General features: G+C 40.6%; 2 protein-coding genes across 2 annotated transcripts in view; both read right to left on the bottom strand.

Annotated features, from left to right (window-relative positions):
* ITGAE (integrin subunit alpha E) overlaps positions 1-5,870 on the bottom strand; it is a 72,618-nt gene extending 66,748 nt beyond the window's left edge. The window contains exon 1 of the mRNA XM_053892556.1: positions 5,773-5,870. Within this exon, the coding sequence (XP_053748531.1) occupies positions 5,773-5,809 (37 nt within the window). The 5' untranslated portion in view covers positions 5,810-5,870. The remainder of the gene's footprint in view (positions 1-5,772) is intronic.
* The window catches only part of NCBP3 (nuclear cap binding subunit 3), a 32,722-nt gene continuing 19,360 nt past the window's right edge, over positions 4,812-18,173 (bottom strand). Inside the window, exons 5-14 of the mRNA XM_019429519.2 lie at positions 17,943-18,071; positions 17,658-17,734; positions 16,806-16,914; positions 13,408-13,507; positions 13,011-13,114; positions 10,933-11,230; positions 9,260-9,414; positions 7,596-7,757; positions 6,401-6,563; positions 4,812-5,935 (exon numbers count right to left, since the gene is read on the bottom strand). Of these exons, the coding sequence (XP_019285064.1) occupies positions 5,827-5,935; positions 6,401-6,563; positions 7,596-7,757; positions 9,260-9,414; positions 10,933-11,230; positions 13,011-13,114; positions 13,408-13,507; positions 16,806-16,914; positions 17,658-17,734; positions 17,943-18,071 (1,406 nt within the window). The 3' untranslated portion in view covers positions 4,812-5,826. The remainder of the gene's footprint in view (positions 5,936-6,400; positions 6,564-7,595; positions 7,758-9,259; positions 9,415-10,932; positions 11,231-13,010; positions 13,115-13,407; positions 13,508-16,805; positions 16,915-17,657; positions 17,735-17,942; positions 18,072-18,173) is intronic.

The following is an 18,173-nucleotide window of genomic DNA, read 5'->3' as shown; positions in this document are numbered from 1 at the left end:
GCTTCAGGCCCAGCCTCTGGCACTCTATTTGACCCTCCCCAAAAGACACCCTACTTGAGCTAAAAGTGCTGCCTACTGCTCATAGGCCCTCTAATCCTTGCCAATGACAAGAGGGGATGTGTCACACAGGTAAACACACAACACCCAGGAAGGGACAGAAAGGTCATGTCTCCTCTCCTGCCAATGGTGTGGGCCTCCTGCCTTCACTAACTAACCTACACCAGTCAGGGGTGAGGGTGACAGACAACTGGAGATAACACAAAGTTTCAGCTACTGAAGAATCTGGTCATGCAGAGAGGGCCTCTAGAATTGCTCAAACAAAAACAGGTAAGAAGCCTAGGGCAGGTTACTGGTTTTGGCAGGTTAGTACCACCCATACTCTAGAGTTTTATTTATAGCACAGGAAAGTCCCACTTTAGTGCTCACAATCTGAAATAGGCTTTTGAGCCAGCATTTCCGTAAATGTTCCCAGGAACATCAAAGTCCTTTCAAATGTTCATAGAATTTCATTTTTAAAAAACGCTACCATATTTTTTCTTCTAAGATTTATTTAATAAACATGTAAGAAAAGTTCTGGATTTCTGTTGGTCAGATTATGCAATAACAATCTGCCTTGAGGCAAGTGTGATTTTCTCAAAATTATCAAAAACATTCTGTACTTTTAGTTCTTAAAGGAAAAAAAATGGTTTAACTTCTCATTTGTTTCCCATTATATAAAGTTTAAAAGCAACTACTCGTACACCAAATTTCTTTGTGCAGCGATGAATTGATCCGTGAAGCCATGATCTGCTGTTAATATGAATCCAAACTGCCCACTGGCACTTCAGCATAACTCTCAGAATGCCCAGACTGAGAGGTGGAGGGCTGCTGGAGGCAAAAGAGCTACTGCCCGAAAAGGGGTTCCTCTTCACCTTCTCTGGACTGATGTCACTTTCCTCTCCAACAGGACCCACCTAAGACCTGGCTCAGCAATCCCTCTTTGGGGCCTCTCATCCACCGGCCAGCTTCCTTTCCTGCTCTCCTGGGGCAGATGAATGCTTTCTAAAAAATATCCTCCACGATTCTCTAACAAATTCTTTACACAGCAAGTAAGCTTCAGCTCAGATATGGCCAGATCATCAAAATTTGAATTTTATGGAGATCGAATTAATGAGGTTTTTTTCCCTTATACAAGTACAGTTTATGCACTACTGGATCATCTTCCTCTTTTTGAATCTGGTAGTCTTACCTAGAATTTGACCAGCTTGCAGACAAAGGAGCCAGAGCTGGGTTGTTACCGTAATTCACTCATTTACCAACCACTCTTTAAGTACTATTTACTCTGAACTGGCATGGTGGGAGGACACAGAGATAACAACATGAAGACACCTGCTCGTTAGGAGCTCACAGGCTAACAGGGAAAATAAAACATGAACATCAAGTATTATGTGTACAGGGCAGAAAACAAGGACTAGCCTGTAATAGGACCCCAGGGCCTCAGAAAATGGAGCTGTTCCTGCAGCTGAAGGATTTATACATTCACCACATGTTTCCGGACGACCTACCAGGTGCCAGACATGTTCTAAGACTGGAGAAACCCCCATGAACAAACCAGACATGGTCTCTGCTCTCACGGAGCTTACAATCTAGCAAAAAAGACAAAGTAGGATCAGGGTATTACAATTCAGCATATAGGTGTGCTGACTCGGGGCGGGGGGTGGGGATGGGTACAGAGATTTGGCATCATACACACATTTCACTTAGGCAAACACAATGGTGTATTTTTCTGAAAAGTTAAAAAAAAAAGACAAGGAAAAAGGAAAACAATGTTAAGTCATTTGCGCCATTTCACCGGCGCCTCCACTCACTGAACAGACCGGCTGGAGGGCCTAAGGCAAGCTTGTGCCCCTGCCACTCCTTGTGGCCTGTTACAGTTCCCAAGAGCCCTTTCAAAAGTGAGCTGCTTGCCTAAGTGTAAGTCCAACACCTAAAAATATGTGGGTATTTTTGCACAATATGGCCCTAATTGCAGGCCAACCATTTTATCTGGAGCTCAACCAAAGAAACTCTGATGTATTCCCACACAGGAAGGAACCAACTGTGCTGGATCTTTCGATGCCGGTTTTCAACATGGCACCTTACTCAGGGTTTCCAAGAGGAATTTTGATTACACTCCATTTTTATCTTAGGTGTGACTGTATAACCCAACCGTGGAATGAGCCGAGTCTCGTCCAAGGCAGTACTGTGGGATACATAGCAGGGGCCCATAATCTGGCTCTGGAAGTTGGGAGGTAGCCTCCTGGAGGGGTCTCTAAGTCCTTGAAGATGAGCAAAAGAGAAGGCAAGGCTCAGATGGGAGAGAGAAAGGTCCGGGGGGAGCGCGTCACTGCTAGAGAAGAACAGCACCGAGCAGAGTTTGAAAGGCTGGTGAGATCAAGGTGGGTCCAGGGAACTTGTGGGCACAAGGGCAGGGGAGGATGAGAACACGAGCCTTGTGAGCTACCACAGTAGTTTGGAATTTATTCCAAGTGCAACAGTGAAGTCTGGAAAGGTTTTAAGCAGAGGAATAACAGGAATAACTTTAAGAAAGTTCATTCCGAAGTGCATGAAAAGATGCCCAACATCATTAGTCATCAGGGAAATGCAAATCAAAACCACAATGAGACACCAATTCACACTGCAAAATAACAAGTGTTGATGAAGATGCGGAAAAACTGGAACCTTTATACGCTAATGGGAAAAATGGAAAATGATGGAGCCACTTGGGAAAACAGTCTGGCAATTCTTCAAAAGGTGAAGACGGAGTTACCATATGACCCAGCAATTCTACTCCTAGGTATATAACCCAAGAGTAATGAAAACATCACCACGTAAAACTTGAACATAAATGTTCCATAGCAGCATTAGTCATATCAGCCAAAAATGGAAATAACTCAAATGACCATCGACTGGTGAACGGATAAATAAAATGTACTGTTCATACAATGGAATATCATTCGTTAATAAAAAGAAGTACTGACACATACTACAATACACCATGATCCTCGAAAATATGTTTAGTGAAAGAAGCCAATCACACATCACCACAAAGTGTATGATTCCATTTATATGAATGTTCAGAATAGGCAAATCCATACAGACAACAAGTAGTGGTTGCCAGGGTGGGAAAAGGGACTGGAGAGTGACTGCTAATGGGTACTGGGTTTCTTTAGGGTGATGAAAATGTTCTAAAATTGACTATGGTGATGGTTGCACAATTCTGTGAATAGACTAAAAGCCACTGAAGTGTATACTGTTTTTTTAAAGGTATTTTTAAGTAACCTAACATCCAACGTGGGGCTCGAACTCACAACCCTAAGATCAAAGTCACATGCTCTACCAACTAAGCTGGCTAGGCGCCCCTGAAGTGTATACTATAGAAGAGGGAACTGTATGCTATGTAAATAATATCTCAGTAAAGCTGCAAAAGACAACGAAAGTTCATCCCAGCTGCAGTGCACATAACAGAGGAAGGGATGGGGTACGGGCCAGAGACCGGGGAGGAGGCTGCTACAGGGATAGAGCAGGAGAAGATAGTGACTGAACTAAGGGGAAGATTTCATGGGACCAGACTAGAGGCCAGAGGAGCGCTTGTCACGGGCTCCACAAGTTCTCCTGGGTAGCTGGTGTGTCTCCCAAGAGGGAGAGTGGGGGCACAGAAATGAGGTATCTGCAATTACTATCAAGCAGCAAAACGTATTTGAAATCTCATGTGTAAAGACTAAGAAGAATACAGAAAAATGTGTAGCTCTCCTGCCCACATGCATAAGGAGCACCCAGGCACGCTGAGCTGCCACTAGGGGACCATCCTGACTATCCACCCCCACTCCCAAACTCCAAAGAGAGGGCCTGGGCATTCAAAGCTCCTGTAAGATGTTTCAAGATCTGAGTGCCTGAGTGTAGGCTGGAGAGTGAGACAGGAGGTGACCAACCATAACTTGGGGAAATAAAATCTTTAAGATACTTTTCTGGTTCTGTGTATTTGTAAGGATTGCAAGGCTGCTCAAGCGGGCATTTTTCTTGGTTAGATCAAAAGTCCAGTTTTCACTATACACCACCACCAACCTCCCAGAAAGCCTTCCCTGATCTCTAAAAGGAGACTGTCAAGGGCTTAAGGTCATGGGACAGATGGGCCTGAACTACTGGTGGAAAAGGTCATGACTGGGAAACACAGAAGCATAAAGAAGGGCATTTCTTGAACACTGCTGAGACCACATCAGTTAGGACCCTGACCACAAGGACATCTTTGTCATGCTTGAAGACCCACAGACTGTAATGGAAAAGGGATGGGGGTGAATCCTTGTCCACAACCTCATGGTGTCACAACCCTCAACTGTCTCTCTGACCTACCCCACACCTGTAACAGAAACCAGGGCTGGCCAGCCCACCACAACCATTGCTTCAGGAAGAGTAAAAACACCACAGAGATGCACCGATGAAGTCAGAAGCTGTGGTACCAGCCCATTCAGTTGCTAGATGGGAAAACTGAGGCCCAGGCCCGTGGACAGAACCAGGAGTTGGCACCCGGGTCTCTGACTCTCAGGTCCTTGTCCTTCTCATTCTACCAACTCCCTAAACCTTGCCCCTTCTCAAGAACCTGGCTTTCAGCTGTGTGCTTCACAGGACCAAAATAGCTGAGAAACTTCAGAAACATTAGGTCTCAACTGGCAGAGAACCATCTCTTTCCCAGAATCCTATCAGGAAGCAGAAACATACAATAGTTACAGGCTCCGATCTTTCTAAAGGGAGTGAAAAAAGCAGGTTAACCAACAAAACATGGTACAGTACAACTGTTGCAGCTCTTAAGTCCCACAGCCCTTTATTTTCTTTATTAGCAGCAGCATTCTGCATTCAATCATACCATACTGTAATCAACTATCAATGCGACCATCAGCTCAGCCACAAGTAAAGATCTCTAGAATCCAGGGCTACACTAGGTACTGAAACACGCCAGACAGGTGAAGAGCTGTGACATCACAAAGGGACAAAGGTTTATAATCTCTAACTCCTAAATTCTAGTGAATTGAAGAGAAACACTATTTTTAAGCCTGCAAAGGAATATAAACATTAAATACTTCAAGATAGAGATCAAACAGGAAGACAAAATAATCTACTGCCTTTAAAACAATCTGAAAGGAGTTTAGAAATAAACAAGAAATAAACAAACTAAAATTTCCATAACTATGATCTTATTAGCCAGTTTTAAAGATAACTTCAGGTGCCAGAACTTGGAAATAGAATAAATACCAACGTATCACTTCTGAAGTGATAATAAACAACAGGACCCCATCTCTGATGGATGGATTTTTTTTTCCTACAGTGGCCAAAAAACAAGTTGAATTCTATATACAACAGACAGACTATACAATTAGGATCATTTAAAAATAATGAGACTCCTCTCTTTGCCTTCTTCCAAAGTATATAATATATATTTAACAGCACACATAAGACACCACTTGAGCTTCCCTTGTAGCCAACAGGAAGTATTTTCACATATAAAAATTAAAAATTTTAACTTTTAAATCATTAATATTTTTAAACATAATACAGACTTAAAAATTGTTCAACATTAACCCATGACCCCACCCCTAGCACAAAAGTCCACCCCAAATCCAGAAGTCACAGTTTTTTGTTCCTAAAAATCCCACAGCACTGAACTTGATCTTCACTTCAAGCTGATTGCTACGAAGAGGCCCCTAACAGAAATCCCCAGGAAGGAATGGAAGCACGATCGACGCTGCATCTCTTATCTACCTGGGCGGCACTGGTGCACCTCTGTAGTCAGGTCCATGAGATTCGGCCCCGACACTAGGGTCCTGGAAGGGTGAGCTGGCAGCTTCCCTCATCTTCCCCCTCGAAGGCTGTCCAATAAGCACCTGGGAATTGACTTTTCTTGGGAAAAGGGTGCTGGTAACAGCTGTCAGGGCCAAGGCAATAGTGAGAAGTTCAGTTCTCTGCTCTTTGGATGAACTGTGTAAAACATTTCTTTAAAAGACACAATGTTAAAAATATTAAGAAAAACTTCTACAAAATCTGGAGGGCTGCCTTTCCTCAAAGGGTAAAGCTTGTGGGATAGTGGGAAAAAAGTTGAGGGCCCAGAACTCTAACTCTGCAGCAAAAGATAGATGCCCTTCAAAACACGTCACATTCTTAATATGTCTTGCTGAAGTAGCAAGAGCTGAGGGTGACTGTGTAAGAGCAGGAGAGGCGCCAACTCCTGCAGGGGGAGGGAGGGAAGGTTCCTACTGTGCACCCCACCCTGCACGAGAATGTCAGACTTTAGGGCAGCTGCCATTGGCCCCAAGGGCATCAGGACTCTGCCTCTGAACCAGAGCTGCTTTCCCGACTAACTTCAATCTGGAGAGATGGTAAGTTATCTAACCGGCTCTTCTTTTGACGAGACTGTTCTTTCTCCTTTATCAGAGCCCCCCATGCCCTTTGCAGCTCAGAGTCGTCTTCCTCAGTGCCCGGTGTTCTGTGATCCACCTTCTTCGTGTTCTTTTCTTTGGTCTTGGGTGCAGATCCTAAGCGAGTCCATAAACTACCTGTTTGGGTGAGAAGGCATTTCAGTTTTGGTGGTCAATGCTGAGAAGCAGGGGCACTGCCAACAACCTAATGTGCAAGAAACACGGGGGAGGGGGTCTGTGGCTCTTGGAACCTTTGTGCAGTGCTGGGAAGGTTATCTCCTTTCCCTGGCTATAGTCCCCTGCCTGCAAAGTGAGGGATCTGGACCCAATGGGAGACTCTCACAGCTAGGGACATGTGCCTCCCATATGCGTATCAGAATCACCTGCAAGGCTACTTATGCTACATCTCCCCTCCCTGGTGAGACTCACCATTCAGTGTAGAGCTTCATTCTGCCGGGAGCGGGCCATTCCCAGATCATTCCCAGCTATAAATTCTGCAAAGTGAGGGACCTGCTACACTGTAAACTTTCAGAGATTTGGCCCAATATCTATTCATTTTTAAAATATACTTTATTAATATCTCACAATAGAGAAATATGCGTTTAGAATTTCATAGCATACTATAAGGCAATTAAACATTTTATTTATAAAGAATTTTAACAACATGTGGGGCACCGGGGTGGCTCGGTCAGTTAAGCCTCTGACTTCGGCTCAGGTCGTGATCTCACGGTTCATGAGTTCCAGCCCTGCATCAGGCTCTCTGCTGTCAGCACAGCTGTCCCCCTCTCTCTGTCCCTCCCCTGCTCACGCTCTCTCTCAAAAATGAACATTAAAAATATTAAAAAAAAAAAAAAGAACTTAACAATGTGGAAAAATGATCACAATAAAATGAAGAAAGCAGGTTATGTATATGGACAAAGACTTTAATGGAGACTTAAGACTAAAAAGTATTTGTGCTAAACACAAAGAACCAAGGCTGGTTTTGTTTTTTTCTATTTTCTACATTTCCTATACTGTTATTATTACAATTATGACAATGACTATAACAGAAGAGGAAAAATAATTTAATTTTGACATATGCTATTTCCTGCCTTCAACTAACAAAGTATTTCTATGCTATAGTCTGCTCTTACCCAATTCCTATCTCCTTCAGTTTTAAGTGTTACCAACCTGATTTCTTCTCCCGAGTATCAGAGTAGAGGCCTTTAACATCTTGCCTGGGAACACCCAGTCTACTATGTACATCAGAAAAAGGCTCTCTCCGAAAGACTGGGTTACTACTAAAAGCCTTTTCTGGAGAATATGGTCTTTTTCCTAACCGCTGGCGTATATCTAGAAGAAGAAAAAAAAGTATTACTGTGACCAAGCTTGTGTGCTTTGTTATTCATACTGTCAACCTGAGATCTCGACAGGACCTAGTGCCAAATCTCCCCAAAGGAGGACAAAGAGCCTGACAAAATCAAGCTTCTAAAATTCTTCTGTGTAATCAGTCTGGATTCCCCTAGGAAAGTGCAGACATAGGGGCTTTCAATGGAAAAAAAGCCTCTCAGCTGACTGCTCCAGAAAGGAATTTCTGAGGCAGAATCAGCTGTTTGGTTTTTTTGGTTTTTTTGTTTTTGTTTTTTTGTTTTTAGTAGAACCAAGTATACCAAAGAATTTCCAAACATCTCAGCTAACAATACTATAAGTTCCCTGAGGGCAGAAGCCACAGTCTTTGAACATATAAGGAATTTTTAATAAACTTATTACATTTAACAATAAATGTAACAAGATGGCTAAAACCCAAAGGATCGAGAGAAGATATTCCAAATCAAATTTGCTTTTCCTCCCTCCCATCCCTCCGAAGTCTGTCCTGTTGAGTTCCCTCTAACAATATGCAGCAGCAGCAGCAGCAGCAGCAGCAGCAACAATAGGTTTATTCGCAAGTCATTGGGGTTTTTACCCATCCTGCTAATTGTCTCACAGAGCAGCATTCCCAACTTTCTGGTTCCTCAGGGCTGAGCCCTTTGGCTCCTTTCCCTTTGCTCCCTTCTTCCCAATGCTGAGTCTTCTATCTTCACAAAGTTTGATGTTCTCATCCATTCCGTCTCTACTTTCCCTGATCTAGTTCAGGTCCTTGTTACTTACTTAAATCTCTACCCTACCCTACCTGGCCACAAAATTATCTTTCTAAAATAGATATAAGATTAGGTTATCTCCCACATCAAAAAACTAGGTTTGCCAACTGAGATCCCACACCACCGCTACCAAGGCCTTGCACTAAAGCCACTTCCTCTGAGAAGCCTTCCACAATTCCCTCAGTAGACTCCCTCCCTCCGTGTGCCCACTGCCCACTGCTTACAGACCTATGAGAATACTTACACTCTGCTGTGGGGTGGGATTACCTGAATATGCACACTCACGTTACTACATCTGAGTCCTAGGATGACTCGGCAGACCCTCCAAAGATTCTAACACTCCCAGCACCTATCCCTGGCACACAGCAGGCATGCCCAAGTACCCACTCTATGTGTATTTGCACATATATACTATCTAGTTCAAATTCTTAACCATTTACACAACAACCCAATTTCTATTATCCTTATGTATGAAGTATATCAATGACATTCAGAGCAAAATAATTGTTTGGGACAAAAATATTGAAAGCCAGTATTGTAAAAGTATGATTATGTTCCATGTCTTAAGGTTCCAATGCCTAACCAAAAATTTAGAAGTGATGAAGCAGGATAACTAAATCAGTTCACTAATGGCAATGTTTTAACCAAGGACTTATCTCTGCCTGAATTCACTTTCTGGAGCTCAGAATGAAGCTGAGAAATGCAAATGAATACTACCTGATTTAGTATTGCTGCCTGGTGGCCGTGGACGTGTGTGCTGACGTTTTTCATCTAACAGATGTCGGACATCTACAAATTTCTCAGTCGGTAACTTGTTACCGATTCGGTTTTTGATATTGCTTGTGGATACAGTATCTGCCCTCATGGAGTTCCTTTAAAAAAAAAAAAAGGCACAATTAACCAACTTCAACTGTGGGACAACGCCTATGCAACAATCTCATATACTTTGGAGAAAACTTAAGATACCCAATTTAATATACCAAATATTCACTCACAAATACCATACACCAATAATTATTTGCTTATAAAAATCATGATCAGCTTGCTACAGAGAGACTAGTCAGGGCAAATAGGTTCCTGAGTTTTCCAGGGTGGTTTCCACAAATGATACCTGTAAACTATCACAGAATGTATAATTACAAGTTCCCTCCCTTCTGAGACAAACATTAAGTAAGGCCTGCAAAGCGCTCAGGGATCTCTGTTCATGCAGGCTGTGATTTCACAGTAGTCAAGATACAAGAGGATCTATAATCTCTTTCTTTAAAGAGCAGACTTCTCTGTCAAAGACATCTGCTACCATGCACCAGCATTATTCTGACAGCATTCAACACTGGAAAGTTCTCTAAAAACTAAAAATAAGGATGTGAACAAAGTCATACAAACAAACCAGATTGAACTGTTTTTCCTTTCCCCAAACACACCACCAAGTACACTTAGGGAGAGCAACTCTAGACCCCAACCAACCCTTTGAGCTGTACATCTGCCCTCAGGAATCTGCTCATCCCCACTAGTCATCAAAGAAATACACATTAAAATAAAATTTTTTTTTTTTTTTTTTTTGGCCCACAAAATTAGCAAAAAGTAGAGAGTGATAAGTTTGGCAAGTATATAAGTAATAGGTTATAAAGTGAGTAAAACCCTTCTGGAAAGATATTTAGCAACACCACATTTTTAAACACACATATTGTTTTGTACAATAACTGGAATTCAAGAAATTTAATTAGTGCAACAGTAAGAAAATAGAAACCTAAATGTCCATCAATAAGGGACCGGTTAAATAAATCATGCTCCTTTCAAACAATGGACTACATCTGGGTGAAAAATAACAGAGGTGTATATATAATATATGAAATGGAAAAAGCACACTGTAAAACAATATAAATCCAACTTCATTTTTGAAGAAATATATTTCTCCGTGTGTTATGTATACACATAAAATTATTCATTCAATTGCTTAGTCGCTATTTTAGGAGAGATTGAAACCATGGGTGATTTTCACTTAATATACTAACATTTTTATAACAAGGAATCAATTGTGTATTTAAAGAAACAAATGGATGCTTTTATTCAAATTCTTCATAAGACTGAAATTAGAACAGATAAAAGTGACTATAAAATTAAGAGGAGCTAAGAGGAAGTTAGGAATTAGTATTTAAAATCAAATTAAAAGCGAATGGCTCAGTCAGCTGAGTGTCTGACTTCAGCTCAGGTCATGATCTCGCGGTTTGTGAGTTCGAGCCCCACATCGGTCTCTGTGCTATCAGTGCAGAGCCTGTCTCAGATCCTCTGTCTCCCTCTCTCTCTCTCAAAAATAAATAAACATAAAAAAAAATTTTTAATTAAAAAAATCAAATTAAAAGCTCGCATTGATAAAAAGAAAAGGCTTTTACCTAATATTTTTCAACTGAGATTCCACTTCATCAGCGTACATGGTCATTTTCATGCTTTTCTTTGGTGAAGGAGTGGAAATCATTTTCAGTTCTAGATCATAGTCCATTTCATCGGAGTCTGAACTGCTGGCACTGGACTGCCTCGATGTGCTCCGCTCCCGGGTCTGCTTGAGAGCTGGGAGCTCCTCGTGGTACTCTACCACCACTCTGTCATCTGCATCCATGTCCTGGTCTTCCTCCTCCTCCTCCTCCTCCTCTTCCTCCTCTTCAATGGGTTCCTCCGGAACATTTACTAGTCCTAAGAAATTTAACCAAGAAACATTAGGAAAAGTATTAAAACTAACAAATCTGATTTTCTGCTCTACACTGGTGGCCTTTTTTAAAAAGGTGGGGTTCCCACGCCTGAGATCTTACTGGAGCATTATCTACATTAGTGCCAACCCAGTTGCCATTCCGATATCTACAACAGAAAAATGGCTAGGTAAAGTATGATCTAGCAAGCTGACGGATATTATAAAATTACCTACAATCTAGTCGACTGTCGTTATTCATGAGTTCTATATTTGCAAATCTGCCAAATTTATTTGTAACTCCAAAATCCACACTCACAGTGCTTTCATGATCATTTGTGGACATATGCAGAATGGCAAAAAAACCAGACAGGCATATTCCCAGCTGAGGTCAAACGAGGCAACACTCTGCCTTCATGGTTCAGGTCTCATACTATACACAAGTATCCTTTTTGCAGACTATTAAGTGTCATGTTTTTCATATTTTTGAGGCTTTTGTTGGTGATTTCACTGTTGAAAAGGGCTTCCAAGTGTAGTTCCAAAGCTGTCTAGTGTTTCTAAGCTCAAGAAAGCTGTGATATGCCTTATAGAGAAAATACGTGTTAAATAAGCTTTGTTCAAGCATGAGTTAAAGTGCTGTTGGCCGTGAGCCCAATGTTAATGAATCAATAATATGTATTAAATGTCTTTAAACAGAAACACACATCAGACAAGGTTATATATTGATCAGCTGATGGAAATGGTGTGACCAGAGTCTCTGAATGGTTTAGTATTCACTATATCAATTGTCACAGTGACTTTATAGCACATAACCACTGTGAACAATGAAAATGAATTCTAACTTCAAAGTTCATGAGAAGATGCTCATAAGTGGAGGACTATAAAATATATGTTCGTAGCGATTATATTTATTATGAAGAGACAAATAGGAAAAATGTAAAATTAAATCAGTTGTTATATTAGAGTGCTAGAATTATGGGCAATTTGCTTTTTAATTTCTTTAGTAATATATACATAAAGATTATAAAAATATCTTAGAGTAACTGAAATTAGAAGCCTATAACTGTGTAATAGAAAAGTATGTGCATTTTTAAGATGCAGATTTCAAATATACAATTTTGGATATACACATAAAATAAAAACGATAGACTTCACCTCTCCTTGTCCCTGTCACAATGATAAACATGTATGCATGTTATCCCATGTTTGTATGCTAACTTAGTTCTCAAAGCATGTAGAAGATTTCACATCTTTAGATTCAAAATAAAAACAAATCTTTATAAAACATAATGAAAATGGTTCTTCTATAATAAGCACCAAAGAAAGAAAGGAAGGAACAAACGAACAAACGAAATGAAACCCAGGTCACGATATCTCATTTAGCTGAGGCATTCGTGTGCATGAGCCAATAAGCATAAAACACCAGACACAGCAGCCTATTTTCATCATCAGACAAAAAAATAAAATCAAGTCATCTGATAAATTTTTTTCATTCAGCTTTTGATATTAATAGTAGAAAAATTAGATTCTTACAAAAAATTTTCACTTTTTCCTATGTCACATTTGGCCTTTTTTTGTTAGAACAGCTTTCATAAAATCATTTGACCTCTTTTGTATGGGCAATTTAAAATTAATTGTGACTTGACTTACTTTCCTATATGTTGGCAGAGGGTGAGGGCAAGGAAGAGAGGATGATAAAGTTTGGAACCTTAAAAGACTGTATTAAGAATAAGAATATGATTTCGGGAGCCAAACATGTGTCTACCCAAGAGCTGAGCAGGCAACTACCGGAATGTCGGTGTTTATAGGACGTCAAGCCAACGTCATCCCCAATCAGGGCTCTCTTCTTGATCACATCCCGCTGAATGCGACGGGAATGATACCTTCGCTTCCTGCAACGTTCCAAAATAAGCACATGATCAAAAACCAACAAGAAGGACTCTGAAATCCACTAATTGAATTCAACTATACACTGATGAAATGTTAGGTACTGAAACAGAGACATTTTACATGAAACTGTAACTCAGCCTTTCATACCATTTACCACAGTTAAGAATCCTGACTCCTTCTTGTCTTCCTTCAAGTCCACACATGGCACTGACACTGCACTGCAGAAGACCAACTGAAGGATTAAGGAAACCTTAAGTACTATTTAAACTACTGTATTTTAAAGTTTTGGACTCACCAAGAATTACTAAGAATTCCTTTCATGCCTCCGTAATTTGGATTCCCGTATTTCATGTAATACTGACTTCTTCTGGCTGCTCCAAGTTCCTTTTTGTCATCTAAAATTAATTACAACAGTTACCCAGGATTTCCCACTGGTGTGAAGACAATGTTGAATGGTTTAAAAAAATGTCTGCCGGGGAGCCTGGGTGGCTCAGTTGGTTGAGCGTCTGACTTCGGCTCAGGTCATGATCTCACGGTTTGTGAGTTCGGGCTCCACGTCTGGCTCTATGCTAACAGCTCAGAGCCTGGAGCCTGCTTTGGATTCTGTGTCTCCCTCTTCCACCCCTTCCCCCGCTCGCTCGCACTTGCTCTCTCTCTCTCAAAAATAAATAAAGGTAAAAAAAATGTTTTCTGTAGCTGGGATCACATCAGCACAATTTGCCAATAAAAGGGAAAGATGCACTACAAACATTCACTCTCAGTGCCTATAAAAGCACTGCAGTGTTCAGGGGGTGGGGCAAAAAACAGAGATGAATGAGGTTAAGCTGTTGTTAAGGAGCTGACTGACCTCACAGAGAAAATACTATTAAAAACAACAACACAGCATACAAGGTTCCAAGAAGCATAGGAGAACTTCAGTCATTAGAGCTGTTCAAAAACTAAAAGGCTTTCTAGATGAGGTAGCTTTTTTACTGGTCCCCTGAAAGGTATTTGTTTCTGAATGACAACACCGTAACACAGAATCTAAGTATTAAAGAAACAGATTATACATAATTCCATATATTTGGTAAACCAGTTTTTCCAATTTATTGTTATGTTCCTCAAAATGGCTTAAAGAAAATAGCCTAGCACCATTTATCTAGAATGCACTCCAATAAGCCACTCAAATGAACACAGAAAAGATCACTTCTGTCAAGTTAAAATGCCAGTTAACAGAAAGAAAAAGTGGGCAGTGATCTTTCATAACATAAACATCTCTGATGGCTTTCATAACATAAACATCTCTGATGTTTTCATCATAAACATAACATAACATAACTTTCATAACATAAACATCTCTGATGGCTCCTAGGGCACTCACTGACTGCAAAGGATGAAAACCAGTGCGAATGTATCCATCCAGTACTACAAGTAAACAGTGGCACAAGCTAGTATGTACACCCTTCAGAAAGACATGCCCACCAGCTCCTTGGAGAAATGGCTGATTCCAGATCTGGGACAGGAAAAGTACAAGTTGAGTCTGGGAAAACAACATGTTTCACTGGGCCACAAAGTAAGAAATTGCTCAAAGAATCATGGAGGCATGTCAAAATAATGTAACTTGAAGGGACTCCTCTGGCCCAATTCAAGAACATTTGTAAATCAAACAAATGATACGAATGAATGATAAACCACTGAATAAGACTCATGAGTCTAACTGATGTAAGTAAATAAACAAATGGGTACAAAAAGAAAGTTCTTCCTTGTAGCAGAATGCCAACTCATAAAGAAATGTAGAATTAAAAAGTCCTCAATGGGTGATAATTGGAAGTATGATGAGCAGAAAGAAGTTCACATAATCTCAAAGTACCTCCCTACAAATTTTAGATTTACAAATGGAAAAACAGGAGAAACCTGACAATCATTACTTTAACCAAGTGAGAAAAGTTAACACCTCCAGAAATGGGACAAATAAATATCATGTGCCTCCTGACACGATGCACTGAAAATGATAACAGCAGCACTTCTGTGGTACTCTTGCGAACACGCACAACCTGATTTAATCATGAGGAGGTAACAGACAAATCAACACTGAGGCAGAGTCGATAAAATAATGAGCCAATACTTTTTTTTTTAATTTTTTTGTTTTTACATTTATTTTTTTTTTTCAGAGACAGACAGAGACAGCGTGAGCAGGGGAGGGGCAGAGAGAGAGGGAGACACAGAATCAGAAGCAAGCTCCAGGCTCTGAGCTGTCAGCACAGAGCCCGATGCGGGGCTCAAACCCACAAACCGTGAGATCATGACCTGAGCCGAAGTCGGATGCTTAACCAACTGAGCCACCCAGGTGCCCCATTTTTTTTTTTTTTTTAAACTAGGCTCCATATCCAGTGCAGAGCCCAACATGGGGCTTGAACTCACGACCCTGAGATCAAGACCTGAGGTGAGATCAAGAGTCGGATTCTTAACTGACTGAGCCACCCAGGCACTCCAAGCCTATACTCTTAAAATATGTCTCAGTCAAGAAAAACAAACCAGAGTACTCCATATTCAAAATTCTTACATATTTTAATGTACACCAAAATCACTGTGCATAAAGAGACTTGCAAACTTAAAAGGCTTGGCGCGACTGAGTGGCTTAGTTGGTTAAGCACCTAACTTCGGCTGAGGTCATGATCTTGCAGTTGGTGAGTTCGAGTCCCACATCAGGTTCTCGGCTGTCCATGCAGAGCCCGCTTTGGATCCTCCATCTTCCTCTCTCTACCCCTCGCCCCCACATGCTCACATGCACACTCTCTTTCTCTCTCTCAAAAATAAATAAAAACATTAAAAAATTTACGAGGCTTTTAATTGGACTCCTTAGAGAATTAGAGCTGAATGGCACTATTAGCAATGTCCAGGAGGACACTGCTGTGATAAATTTAAAAGTATAATTTAAAAATGTTTTCAGGGGGGCGCCTGGGTGGCTCAGTTGGTTAAACCTCCAACTCCATCTCAGGTCATGATCTCACAGTTCATGAGTTCCAGCCCCACATCGGGCTCTGTGCTGACAGCTCGGAGCCTGGAGCCGGCTTCAGATTCTGTGTCTCCCTCTCTCTCTGCCCCTCACTCACTCACGCCCTGTCTCTGTCTCTGAGAAATGAATAAACCTTAAAAAATAAATAGATAGATAGATAGATAGATAGATAGATAGACAGATAGATAGATAATGTTTTCAGGGACGCCTGGGTGGCTCAGTCAGTTAAGCATCCGACTCTTCATTTTGGCTCAGGTCATGCATGATCTCATGGTTCATGAGTTCAAGCCCTACATTGGGCTCTGCACTGACAGCATGGAGCCTGCTTGGGATTCTCTTTCCCTCTCTTTCTGCCTCTCCCCTGCTCACTCTCTTTCTCTCTCAAAAATAAATAGAAACTTAAAAAAAATGTTTTCATAGTTCAGATGATAATTTGGCTGAAAAACACAGAGGGCAAAGTAGCTTTAACAGAAAATAACTTCCTTTAGGCAAAAATCACAAAAGTATACAAATAGCTAACATTCACTTTCAAAGTCTGAAATTTAACTTAGGCAGCAAGCCATCATTTTACAAGTACAGAATATTATACAGTTTGAATGGACTTTGAGATTACTTGACCGAACTTCCTATTCAAAAGAGAAGGATGTCACTGAAAAATAAATGACTTTGATTAAAACTATGCCAAGAATCACATTTACCTTTTGTAGCAAATCTCATGAATAACCTATTTCCTTTAGCAAGTTTGTTAGCTGGACGAAGATCGTTTCTTAGCAGAGACTCTTCTTCTACTTGAGACAATGTGTCCAACTTAAGAAAAAAGAGCATTTTCAATATAAACATTAAAGCTTCTTTAATATTTATTCAACAGCAAAGTCACCATTGATTGAGAAAGCATTCTTCAACAATTCTCAAAGCATGACAGCACTGTTCCTCTGAAGCATTGCTAAGTCAGATGTTCTCCCTGAACATTCTAAGAGTCTCCATCATTCTCTATCTGCTCACCCTTCTTTACTTTCCTCCATAGCACTCCTCACTTCCTGACATTATATTACATATCTGTGTATCTGTGCATTCTCTGTCTTCTCCACTAGAATGTATGTTCCAACAGGGGAAGGACTTTGGCTTGATCTATATCCATAGCACCTAGAATTTGGTATATAGCAGGTACTCAATAAATGTTCTTTAAATGAATACACTTTGATATTTCCAACAAAATACATGCTCCATCAGGAAGTAGTCCATCACTTGCTTCTTCTTAATTTTACGGATTAGACAAGTAACACTTCAAAGTATTTGTCAATAAAACCATTTTCTTTTATACAGAAGTATGAGTACAATTCTATGATCTCAAGAAGAATCACTCATTACAGCCACATGAACTGAAAGGCCAGGCACCTGGTGCACCCTCCAAAGGTCTAAAAGTGAAAGCCAGAGGAAGAATGCAACGCACTAAGTCTTTAAGACTTATATAAAAAGACAGCTTTTGCTGTCATATAAAAAGACAGCCTTTTGCACTCAAACCTTTAATATATCTTTGCCCTATTACTAACCTCTATATCACTGGAGTTCTCATCTTCAACTTCTCCTTCTTCGGCCTCATCATCATCTGAACTGTCTTCCTGCTTGTCTAAAACATAATGCAAGCGACAAGATGAACCTTAACATAACTCCATCTCATGTAATTTAAAAGTTCAAGATTTTCTCCCTCTTTGGATTATCATAGCTTATTTTAGAAACAACTGACAATGAAATGCTATATAATGCTCTGCACAGAAACCCAAACTAACTGTGTAAATAACAGGACTTTTAGCCCAAAAGTCCCTCCTTTGTGTTACCTTTTTTACTTTTCTCAGATGACCTGTCCTCATTGGCATCCCTGCTTCTTATCTTATCCAGGGCTGGCAAAGAGCTCATATTGATAAGGGCTCGTGTGGCTGTCATTTCATCCAGCCAGACAACATTACCTGAAACAAAATGTAAAAAACCTGACATCGCATCTAAATGGTAAGTTTTTTAAAAACAAAGACTGCAACATGTTCCTTGCTATGGCCTCATCTAGCTACAGA

The sequence above is a fragment of the Panthera pardus genome, unplaced genomic scaffold, assembly GCF_024362965.1.
Source record: "Panthera pardus isolate Hobbes unplaced genomic scaffold, ASM2436296v1 HiC_scaffold_3, whole genome shotgun sequence".
NCBI lineage: Eukaryota > Metazoa > Chordata > Mammalia > Carnivora > Felidae > Panthera > Panthera pardus.
This window is presented reverse-complemented; position numbering and strand designations above follow the sequence as displayed.